Source organism: Mirounga angustirostris, unplaced genomic scaffold (genome assembly GCF_029215605.1).
Source record: "Mirounga angustirostris isolate CCGP_5_RB_7025 unplaced genomic scaffold, mMirAng1.0.hap1 SCAF_16, whole genome shotgun sequence".
NCBI classification, from domain to species: domain Eukaryota; kingdom Metazoa; phylum Chordata; class Mammalia; order Carnivora; family Phocidae; genus Mirounga; species Mirounga angustirostris.
Window position 1 is genome coordinate 54,360,249 of NW_026991724.1, and position 12,337 is coordinate 54,372,585.

The 12,337-nt window shown below is 47.7% G+C and overlaps 1 protein-coding gene across 1 annotated transcript; it reads left to right on the forward strand.

The window, feature by feature from the left end:
• Positions 1-876: 876 nt before the first annotated feature.
• On the forward strand, positions 877-4,166 carry LOC123855911 (myeloid cell surface antigen CD33-like). Its single transcript, XM_045892030.2, has 4 exons — positions 877-985; positions 1,050-1,442; positions 1,645-1,923; positions 2,149-4,166. The coding sequence occupies exons 1-4, from the start codon at positions 949-951 to the stop codon at positions 2,223-2,225; spliced, it is 786 nt and encodes a 261-aa protein (XP_045747986.2). The 5' UTR covers positions 877-948; the 3' UTR covers positions 2,226-4,166.
• The last annotated feature ends 8,171 nt before the right edge of the window (positions 4,167-12,337 follow it).

The window sequence follows — 12,337 nt, forward strand, 5'->3', positions numbered from 1 at the left end:
GCCTCCAGCCCCATGGCTCCAGCCTGTTTCCTCCCTCATGGTCTCTACCAGGCATCTCAAGGGCATGAAATGGGTCCGGTGTATCTCCTCTTTGCCTCCAGCCCTAACACAGAGCTGACATCCACTCTGTACCCAAGACCCTTCCTCATCTTTCACGGGCTGGACACCCACACAGAACCTCCAAGATCCCATATCTGGAAGAAATGACTGCCCCTCAGCTCTAGACTGGGCTCTCTCAACCTCAGCACCGTTGAACATTGGAGCTGCATGATTTTTTGCAGTGTGAGCCATCCTGTGCATCGGAGGATGTTTAGAAGCACCCTTAGTCTCAACCCACTAGATGCCAGACACACCCTCCTCCCAAGCCATGATGATCAAATGTGTCCAGACACTGACAAATTTCCCCTTTGTGGGGAGGCAGGCAAACACCCCTGTTCAAGAACCATAGGTCGAGACACCACAGTGGCTAACTTGGCCCAGGCCAGGAAGTGACCACTTCCCCAGAGCAAATGGAGAGCACCCATGATGCCACAGCCTGGACAGCAGGACTCCAGCACACCCACCTACGCCCCTCTCATGCTACGGAGTTCTCAGACACCTCTGCTGTGCGCCTCCCCGTCAGGACAGGCCTCTAGCAAATTTGAGGCCTAATGGGCAAGACGCATGCCCCTGGTCCAGGCTCAGGTGCTGGAAAGAAGCACAGAGATGGGGGACAGGACACAGGGTCTGCTCCTGGTCTCTCCTCCTTGGGTGGGTCTCCCTGGTCTGTGGCCACGGGGTGTGGCTGGCTCTGTGTAGAGAGGGCGTGAACTCCACAGCTGCAGTTCCTCTTCTGAGAACCACAAGGCCTTGTGCTCTTCCCCAGCTTCCCGTGGGTCCCCCACAACCCTCCTCCACTGCTCTCCACTTCTTCACCCACAGGAAGCCCACACATCTTCCATCTCAAAGATGCTGCCACTGCTTTTTCTGCCCCTGCTGTGGGCAGGTGAGTGGGCCAAGGGGGGGGGGCAGGCGGGCGGGGGCTGCTGCTGACCCTTGATTCCCCACAGGGTCCCTGGCTCAGCGTTCAAGATTCTGGTTGCAAGTGCCAGCGTCCCTGACGGTGCAGGAGGGCCTGTGTATCTCCGTGCCCTGCAGCTTCTCTTACCCCTTATCCCTCTTACCCCTCTGGACTGAGTCTTTCCCTGCTCTTGGCTACTGGTTCCGGGAAGGGGCCAGTGTAGAGCAGGATGCTCCAGTGGCCACAAGCAACCCAGATCGAAAAGTGCAGGAGGAGACCCAGGGCCGATTCCACCTCCTCGGGGACCCCCGGGACGACAACTGCTCCCTGGACATCAGAGATGCACAGAGAAGGGACTCGGGGACATACTTCTTTAGGGTGGAGAGAGGGCCTTATGTGAAATATAATTACCTACAGAACCAGCTCTCCGTGCGTGTGACAGGTAAGGAGCAGACTCCAGGTGAGGCCACAGAGAAGGACAGAGGTCCTGGGTCAGAGCCGGGATGGGACTCACTTCCTGGGAGGGACTGGGGGTAACTCATGTCAGAACTCAGAGGCAGGAGCTGAACCAAACCCTGAGGTTTCTCTCAGGGCCTCACCTCGGACCCTCTTCCTGATTCCCGTGTCTCCTCATCTCCTCACAGCCCTGACCCGCACACCTGACATCCTCATCCCGGGGACCCTGGAGTCTGGCCGCCCTGAGAACCTGACCTGCTCTGTGCCCTGGGCCTGTGAGCGGGGCACGCCTCCCATCTTCTACTGGATGTCAGCGGCCCTCACCTCCCTGGGCCCCAGGACCCACCTCTCCTCAGTGCTCACCCTCACCCCACGGCCCCAGGACCATGGCACCAACCTCACCTGTCAGGTGTACTTCCCTGCAGCTGGTGTGATGGTGGAAAGGACCGTCCAGCTCAATGTCACCTGTGAGCATGGGGGCAGGATGCCCAGGTCCCTGAAGGAGTGAGGGGAGGGAAGGCCAGCCTGGGATGCTTCGTGCTTTAGTCCTGGAGGTCACTGAGTGTGAGACCTAGAAGGACTCAAGCCCTGTCCCTCCTTGTTTCTGTGGTTTCTGGGAGTAGGGGGATGCTTACATGTATCTCACTTCACCCCACCCCACTGAAGAGGGAAATCCCTTCTTCCCATCCCAGGTGCCACACAGAACCCAACAACTGGTGTCTACCTGAGACACACCACAGGTAGGAAGGAGTCTCCTCCCAGGGTATAGAGAGTGGGGCTCTTCAAAGCTCAGCCAGATTTGGGTCCCTGCATCTTTCTAAACTCACCCTGGTTACCAGGACCCCCTATGTGTGAACTCAGTGTTTCCTCCCCCTCCCCAGCCCCCATGGCCCTGTGAGCAGCTGTCCGCATTGGCCCCCCCTCCCACCACATCTGCACACACCACCCCCCCACCGGTATCAGGAGAAGAGGAGAACAGGGCAACATGCACCCAGCAGATCTGACCCTTATCATGCATCTCCTGATGACTCCTCCTGGACCATCTTTTATTCTCCCTAATAATTGCTTATTTATGTACTTCTGAACAGGTAATATATTCACATAGACAGGCTTTCAAAATGCACAGCAGAATCTGTCTTCAGATACCCAGTCCCCTCCTGGGAAGTGACCCGTGTCCACAGACTGCTCTGAGCCTTGGTGTGTTTGCCTAGAGGATCTGAGGGTCCTCTGATATCAGTAGTGCAGACTGCCCTTGATCTTCTCCTAGACTGTGGAGTCGATCCATCCCGTGGATGGATTCTGATTCTATGTGTGTCTTCTCCTAATGGGAAATCACAGCATTCATTTTATTCTACTAACAGAAACACTGCAACACTGCAATCCATAGTCTTGCATCTCATTCTGTGTGTGTGTGTCTGTGGGATACATTCCTAAAACCAAAATAGCTCGATCGCAGGTTCTTTGAAATCTTGAGAGACGGGACCAAATTTTCTCCACAGAGGGTGGACAAGTTTATGATCCCAATAGTCAGGGCTCAAAGTGTATGTTTTCACCAAGCTTGCATGGGATGAATGTTCTGATCTTTGCCAGTACCAGGTGGCAACTGCTATTTCCACCCAGTATTTTTTATGTATATGCAGTATTATTTCCTTGAGGAAAAATTCACCTAAAATGAACTTTGCCATTTTAACCATTTCAAAGTGCAAAACATGTGGTTCTCAGGACATTCACGGTGTTGTCGGACCATCACCACTAGCTGACTCCATCCACCCTGCACTGTCATCACTCACCTCTTAGGTAGTCACTCCCCATTCCCCCTCCTCCTGACCTCTGCAACCACGAATCTGCCTTCTGTCTCTGTGGATTTGCCTACTGGGGATATGTCAACTAAATGAAATCCTACAAACTATGGTCTTATGCATCTGGCTTCTTTCATTTTACCAAAATGTTTTCAAGGGCCATCCATAGGGCATGTATGAGTACTAATTCCTTTTTGTCTGGATACTATTCTACTGTATGGATGTACCACATTCTATCTATCCACTGATCGGGTGATGGACATATGGGTGGTTTCTGTCTGGGGCTATGATAATGCTACTATGAACACTGAAGGACACGTTTTTGTTTGAACATTCTTTTCAGTATTTGGGAGCATATGTCGAGGAGTGGAAATGCATGGTCAAAGGCTAGTTTCTATGTTTTAACTTTTTGAGGATAATGCCAGACTCTTTCCCACAGTGGCAGCACCCTATTACATTCCCACCAGCAGTGTGTGAGGGTTTCCATTTCTACACATTCTTCCCAACATTGTTATTTTCCTTTTCAAAATAATTATAGCCTACCAATGGGTGTGAGGGAATATCTCAGTGTGGTCTGGTTTGTATTTACATAATGACTAATGTTCATTTTTACATGGACGTATTTGTCATTGATATATCTTCTCTGAAGAAACTTTTTAAGTCTTTTGCCCATTTTTAAAGTGGATTGATTGCGGGCGCCTGGGTGGCTCAGTTGGTTAAGTGACTGCCTTCGGCTCAGGTCATGATCCTGGAGTCCCGGGATCGAGTCCCACATCGGGCTCCCTGCTCAGCAAGGGGTCTGCTTCTCCCTCTGCCCTCTTCCCTCTCGTGCTCTCTGTCTCTCATTCTCTCTCTCTCAAATAAATAAAATCTTAAAAAAAAATAATTAAAAAAAAATAAAGTGGATTGATTGCCTTTTTGTGGTTGAGTTGTAAGTGTTCTTTATATGTGCTGGATACTATCCCCTTATCAGATCTGTGATTGGCAAATATTTCTTCCCAATACGTAGGTTGCCTTCTTACATTCTAAATAGCATCAAACGAACAAGAGGATTCATTTTGATGAAGTCCAGCTTAGGCGTATTTGTCCAGTCCTACTACTGGAAGGGCAGTGTATGAGGTGGCCTGAGGCCCCGGCACAGGTGGTCCCACATCCAGTGATGAAGGAAGGCTTGGAGAACCGATGTCCGGAGCCCCGCTGGGAGTCAAGGACACAGGGTTGCATTCAAGCTCATGAATCTGTCCTCGTCCAATGTCCCTACAGGAAAATCAGGGCCTGTGGCAGAATTGGTTTTGGTGGCCATTGGGGAAGCTGCTGTCAAGACCCTGTTGCTCCTCCTCTGCCTCATCATCCTCATGTGAGCACTGCCCCAGGGGAAGGGGAGGGGTGGGGAGGGTGGGGGCATGTGACTGAGTCCCAGAACCAGTGCGGGAGGGACTGAACAGGCTGAGGATGGGGCAGGTGGGAAGCCCACCAGGTGTGAGGATTCCACCCTGTGTCCACGATGAGATGTGCCTGCTGAGCTCAAGGTGATCTGTGGGACCAGACCTGCCCTCTCCCACCTCAGTCAGCCCTCCAACCCCTTAACTGGGAAAAGGGTGAGTCAGTTCACCCTGCACACACATGATTAGACTGAAAGACCCTGGTCTCTTCTTTCAGAAGGAAGTTCCTCAGGAAGGAGACAGCCAGGCCTGCAGGGGACCTGGCGGAGGCAAACATGGCCCCCAGTTAATCCCTCAGGTGAGTGATGTGGGCAGCTCACCACCCAAGATCCCACCAACACCTCCCCCAGGATGGCCCCAGGATTGCCCCACTCAGCATGGCCAATGTTGAGCTACCTCATTCCTCCCGAACCTACTTCCCTGCTGAGTTTCTCTCACATGGTTGACATGGCTCCTATCTCTAGACCAGAACCGCAGTGTGGTTCTCCACTGTGACCTCCCTCCCTTCTGCTTGATCCAATACATCACTCAGTCTTGTCCTTCCTTCCTCCTAAGCTCATCCTGATGCCAGTCTCCTCCCCATCCTGACACTGCTCGTTCCTATGGCCTCCTGTCTTCTCTGGGCCTCTAACCCACCAGCCTCCTGCCTCCCCTTCTCTCCTCAACTCACTGAGTCTTAGGAGATCAGTATCATCCACTTCCTCCACAGCATGAACAGCTATGATCTCTCTCCAGAGTCAAGACCAAGGTACAAAAAGCTGGATTTGAAGGCCTGGCATGGTCCATTCCCCGCTAGACCTTCCACGAGATCTCTACCTCTCCCCGCATCTTGCAACATCTCCACACCCAGCTGGGTTAGGGTTTTCCTGATCTGAGACTTTGCATGTGCCTTTCCTACTCCTGAAGTGCCCTTTCCTCCCCAATCCTGCATCTCCAACTCCTAATCATCTTCAGGTTCAGTCTTAAAAGCCACCCAGCTCGGTGTGTGTGTGTGTGTGTGTGTGACATGATTTTGAATCAAGTTGTACTCAGTTATTAACAGACTCTTTCAACAAGTACTATTGAACAACACCTACTATATGCCACCTAGTTTGGGGTGCATCAGTGAACACAGCAAAATCTCTGTCATCAAGAACCTGTCATTCTGGAGACAAGAAATCAAAAGAAATAAATAAGAAATAATATTAGAGCATTTTGGGTAGAATATGTGTTTGCAGAAAAACCATGCAGACTGAGGAACACGTGACATACTGGGGACGATGTTCTGAAACCAAGAGTTGAGGAGGTGACATTTGAGCAAAGACTTGAAGGCAGGTGACAAAGCAGGTTCTATATTTGCCTGAGAGAAAATTATCCCAAAAAATGGAAAATGGGGAAAGGTGAGTGAAGTAACTCTGAGACAGGAGGAGGGCTGGTGTGGAAACCAGAGGCTGAGGCTGAGAGGACAAAAAGGCAAGGTGGGGATGCTGGGATGATGGTGCTGATCTGGTGGGGGTGCAGACCCTGTGGGATGGGGGTGCAGATCCCATGGGATGCAGACCCCAAGGGTGTGGAGACCTTGAGGAAGTGGAGACCTCATGGGGGTGGAGACCCAGTGGTGGGAGTGCAGATACCATAGGGATGCAGACATTTTCCTGGTGCAGACCATGTGAGCCTTGCAGAAAATGCAAGAAATCTGGAAGCCTTTGAGGAGAGCAGAGATATGATTGAACTTTCCTTTCAATAGGATCCCCATGGCTGTTTTGCTCAGGACCAGCCAGAGTGGGTCCATGACAGCAAGACAGAGATGGGGAAGTGCACTGCTGGCTACTTCAGGTGGGACATGATGCTGGCTCCAACCAGAGAAAGTGGGGACTTATTTTTGGATATATTATGAAGATAAACTGAGCAGGATATTCCAATGGATGTGGGGAGTAGGCGAAAGAGAGGAGAAAGAATGATGCCCAGTGTCTTCCCTGAGCATCTGGCAGGATGGAGTCAAGGACTTTAGAGATGCTCATTCTGAGAATGTCAGGGATGGAGCACAGGCTGTGATTGCCTGGAATCAGCAGAGGGGTCCAGGTGGGAGATGTTAAATCCTGCAGCTCCTGGAAGGGGATGATCGATAGGGAGGAAAGGGACTGACTGCACATAGAAAAATAGAGGCACTTGGAGAGACGTTTGTCACTGGGGACCCAAGAATGGCAGATTTGACAAAAGGGGCAGGAAAGGGGTGAAGATGTGGTTGGAGCAAGTTCAGGAGATTCAGGGGAGATGGCAGAAGGGGTACAGACAACCTTGTGAGGACTTTGCTGCAAAGAGGAACAGAGCAAGTGTCTGGAGATGCGGGTTGTTCTCTGTCCTTCTCTGCATTCCTGCTGGAGGGGGCATCTCTGATTTCCCACCCGTATTAGCTTCCTGGGGCCCTTGTAACAAATGCCACCCTCCTGGGCTCTTAAAACGAAAGAAATGTAAGCTCTCACAGGAAGGTCAGAAAGCTGTGTTAGGAAGGAGACACATTGTTCCCTTCTACTGGGAGAGCTCCCTGGGACCATGCGACACAAGACAGGTGAATCAGAGGAAAGTATACGAATGTATTTCATATGAGATTTATGTGGCACAGGAACCTTCATAAGGAAATGAAGACCCAAATAAACAGTTAAACCTGAGGCAGTTTTGCTAGATTTGGTGAAGAGTGAAAAGTTGGAACCACACCTGGGAGAACAAAGGGTTTGACTGTGGGTAGTAACTGGAGGGGCTTGATGAGACCTGCTTGCCAGATCCTTCTCTGGGTCCACCTGTCATCAGACATGTGATGTTCCATTCCTCTGGGTAGAGGGAGGGAAAAGTCACAAAGTCCTTCCTCCACCTGCCATTTCTCAAAATCCTTCAGCCTGAAAGGGTCACGATGCCAAGGTGACACATCTTGTGGGCTATGTCCTGAACCCCAGAATCCAAAGCAGCTTTGCTGCACAGAAATCAAGAGTGGTTGAGCTCCATGCTCTCCAGAGGCTCAAGGAGAGAATCCTTCTCCTGCTTCTTGCCCGTGATGGTGGCTGCCAGCATTCCGTAACCTGGGGTGTCACTGCTCCACTCTGGGTCTTGGTCATGTTACTTAATGCTGCTCTGTGTGCAGGAAGTCACCCTCTGCTTCCCCTTTAGAAGGACACTCTGATTTAGGACCCAACCCAGGTAATCTAGGTTGATCCCCACAGTCCAGATCCGTAACTTCATCCCATCTGCAAAGACCCTGCTTCCTGTAAGGTAACATCTAGTTTCCAGGGATTAAGACCTGGGTATGTTTGGGGTCACTATTCAGCCCACTGCTCGGCCCAAGGGATTTTTCCACCCCATATGTCCCCATCTGGCCCCCTGACCTTCTTTACTCTGCTCTTCCATGTCTTGATGCACTAGTGGGTCACCTCGGGCATGACACACATCTTGGGGAACAGGGACCTGCAGTTCTGTAAAAGCCACTATTAACGGAGCTAAAAGAAAAGTGACAGAGAGAAAATACCTACAAATATGTATCTGATGAAAGAGTTGTATCTAGAATATATCAAGGGCTTTCAAGACAAAGCAATAAGTAAACAAACAAAACCTAATTGTATAAAAAAACTGTGTCTCAACAACAAAAAAACAAACAACTGTATTTACAAATTAACAAAGGATTTGAATAGATATTTCTCAAAAAGTATCCAAATGACCACTAAGCACATGAAATGCTGCTCAACATCTACTATCAGCAAAATGCAGATAACAGGCGCACAATGAGAAACCCCTTCACACTCATTCTGATGGCAATTATGAAAAAAAACCAAAACAAAATGAAACAAAAAGCAGGAAATAACAAATGTTGGCCTGGATGCAGAGAAAGTGGAACTCCTGTGTTTTGCTCTTGAAATTGTAAAATGGTGCATTTGTTGTGGAATTAGTACGGCAGTTCCTCAAAAAATTAAACATGGCATTACACATCTGGGTATACACCCAAAGGATCCAAGGTAGGCACTTGAATAGATATTTCTACATCCTTGTTCATGGCAGCATTATTCATAAGCGCTAAAAGGTGGAAGCAACCCAAGGGTCTACCAACAGATTAACAGACACACAAAAGGTGGTATGTCCATACAATGGCATATTATGCAGTCTTAAAAAGATGGAAAGTTTGACACATTCTACAGCATGGATTGAGCACATTATTCTAAGTGCAATAAGCCAGTCACAAAAGGAAAAATCCTGGAAGATTCCACTTACATCATGTATCTAGAGTAGGCAAATTCATAGACACAGAAAATAGAATGATGGTTGTCAAGCTCAGGGGATGGGTGGGGGACAGCGGGGAATCAAGGGTTATTAATTTAATCGGCACACAATATCAGATTGGGATGATGATAAAAGTTGTGGAGATGGACAGTGGTGATGATTTGCACAACAACGAGAATGTGCTTAATACCACTGACCTGGACAATGGTTAGAGGGTAAATGTTTTGTTCTGCATATTTTACTCTAGTAAAAACAGAGCAGCCAAAGCTTTAAATCAGCCACTTCAGCAAAGAAGGACAACGGATGGCAAATGAGCACATGAAAACATGCTCACCCTCACGTGTGCCGAGGAAATCCCAGAGTAAAACCAGGATGAGATACCAGTGCGCACCTCTTGGAAGGGCTAAATAACCCAAACACAAATAAAAGAAAAATCCTGGTAATGTCAAATACTAAAGAGAATGTGGAGCGACCAGAACTCACCACACACTGTTGGTGGAAACACCAAATGGTACAGCCACTTTGGAGGACATTTTGGTAGTTTTGTCTCAGTTAAACCTACACCGCTTGTGGGACCAAGCAACTCGATGCCTAGATATTTACCCAGTAGAAATAAAAACACGTTCCCACAGAAGCCTGCCTGTGAATATTGACAGTTCCTTTATTCATAGCCACCCCAAACCTAGAAACAACTCCAATGGTCTCCTAGGGATAGTGTATACAACATGAGGGTACGGAGAAACAGTGAAGTACCAGCAGCAAATACTGTAAAAAATTATTGGCATACATAACCAACAACGTGGAGGGCCCTCTAATGCAGTATGCCAAGTGAATGAAGCCAGACTTTGAAGGCTACTTTTGGTATAATTCTGATTCTGTGACATTCAGTAAACAACAGAACTATAGGGATGGAGAACAGACCAGCATTTTTGCAGAAGTTATGGCTGGAGGGAGGGTTTGGCCACCAAGGGACAGGAGGAAAAGCATTTTGGGGAATGGCACTCTTCAGTCCCTTAATCGTGGCTATGGTTACATAATTCTATACATCCATCAAACTTCACAGAATTGTAGGTAATGACAAGTGAATCTCACTATGTCTAATTAGAATAAATTAATAATTTAAGAACACATTGAGAAACCACCACCCTTCTGCTAAAATTTAAAAGGCTGTCAATATCAAGTGTTTTGTTTTGTTTTTTTTTTTTAAAGATTTTATTTATTTATTTGACAGAGACACAGCAAGAGAGGGAACACAAGCAGGAGGAGCAGGAGAGGGAGAAGCAGGCTTCCCGCGGAGCAGGGAGTCCGATGCAGGGCTCGATCCCAGGACCCTGGGACCATGACCTGAGCCGAAGGCAGACGCCCAACAACTGAGCCACCCAGGCGCCCTGTCAATATCAAGTGTTAAGAAGACTGTGGAGGTACTAGAATTCTGGAACATTGTGGAGAGGAGTGGTAAAGGTTCAATCTATTTTGGAGAGTAGTTTAGCAATTCCTATTAGTGTGAAATATGCAGTTACTCTTTGACCCAACAATTATACTCTTATGGAGGGGGTCTTCTTTCTTCTTTAGCATTTTTTATGTCTATTTTTTAATTGAAGTATGGTTGACACAATCTTATGTTAGTGTCACAATTATACTTCTTGTATATACTCATGAGGATGGAAATATGCCCATAAAAAGTTTCACTTTCATATAGCCACAACTTGAAAATTTCAAATGTGAATTCAATAGGTGAATAAATAAAAGATTATAATATACCCATATCATGGAATAATACTTAGTAATCATATATTATGAACTACAAATTCAACTTGGATCAATTTCGAAAGTAGTACACTAAGTGAGAGAATCCAGAACACACAAATGAGTACATTTCTAGGAAATTCTCAAATAAGCCAAATTAATTCACCATGACAGAGACGAGATCAGTGTTACCTGGGGCTGGAGGTGGCAGTGATGAGCTGCAAAGAGGTTCCAGAAACACATTTGGGTTGGTGGTTATGTTCTATGTCTCCATTGTGGAGGTATACATTTGTCATAAGTCATAAAAATGCGCACTTCAAGTGGTTACGTTTTATCTTATAAAAAGTACAAAGTTCATTAAAGGAACATCATGCGAACTCACAGAACCTTCCAGTCCATGAAAATGGTATATCTCTCTTTACTGTAAAGCCATCACTTTGGGTTTTCTGTTGTGTGCCACAATCCTACATTTTGAATAACCTAGAATAAGGTGCGATTTTACTTACTGCAGACTCAATTCCTCATTTATCAGATGAGGTGCAAAATAGCTCTATGTTAGTAATGTTTCAGGAACATTTCTTTAGATACTACTGTGTTTGGAAGGTTTTACAACTGTATGATGGCAAATGTAATTATATATTTATATTGTATATATAGGCATCAACGATTTGCCAGATGCGGCTCCACAGAGTGAAATGGAAAATCACATGGGCAGAACCTGCGATTTTAATTGCAGCTGCATATTCATTCCACCTATGTTTTCTGCAGTGACATGTGTTTTGAGCCACGTTTCACCTTGAGAAGCTGATCTTTAACATCACAGGAAATGCTAATTTCTATCAAGAGGAACTAAAAAAATTGCTTCAGTCCATGCACCGCTGTATAGACAGCATTCATGGGAAAGATTTTCCACTGGCTCATGAACAATGTTCTCCCTTCTCTTTTACGTGAAGATACTACATTGTTTTCATTTTGGAGATGCCTTTGAAACTTCATGAGTCAGCATAATAGAAGTAAAAGAAGAAAGGACCCATCCTTGTATATTTAGAAAATATCCAGTAGGTCCACAGACACATTTAAAAGTCCAGGTGTCTGCAGGTGTGAACCTCACAGGGACAAAGCGAAAGTGCAGTGTGTCTATGGAGAAAGTGGCACCCTGGGTGAGGACCATGTCAAGGGATGGACCAGGTCAGGCCCAGCTGTCTTGTCTCCAGTTCAGTCAACATAGATGTTCACTAAGTATTTGGAGAATGAATGAATCAGTGAATCAAGGGCTCCTGCCTTCTCTTCACCCAGGATCCCTTCTCTTCTTCTGCCCCAGAGGCTCACATAGACCTAAAGAATCCTCCACCTTGCAGGACAGAACTCCTGAGGGTCTAGATGAGGCTGTGACCTTCCAGGTCTAGCCAGGAGTTGACTAGCTCCCTGGTGTAGACGATGCTGCTCAGACAAGCCCCTCAGATGGGAAGACCTTAGGAGATTCACGGTGTCCCGTTCCTCGCATGTTCTCAGAGGTCCTGGTCCAGACTCCGGTGCCAGAGGGAGGTGCCGAGATGGGGGGCAGGACACAGGGTCTGCTCCTGGTCTCTCCTCCTTGGGTGGGTTTCCCTGGTCTGTGGCCACGGGGTGTGGCTGGCTCTGTGTAGAGAGGG

What these genes read in the sequence shown, in the direction of transcription:
- LOC123855911 (XM_045892030.2), top strand. Translation starts at nt 949, where the DNA reads ATGCTGCCACTGCTTTTTCTGCCCCTGCTGTGGGCAG. An exon ending in TCTGCCCCTGCTGTGGGCAG is followed by an intron (nt 986 to 1,049) that starts GTGAGTGGGCCA and finishes GATTCCCCACAG; the next exon opens with GGTCCCTGGCTCAGCGTTCA. An exon ending in GCTCTCCGTGCGTGTGACAG is followed by an intron (nt 1,443 to 1,644) that starts GTAAGGAGCAGA and finishes ATCTCCTCACAG; the next exon opens with CCCTGACCCGCACACCTGAC.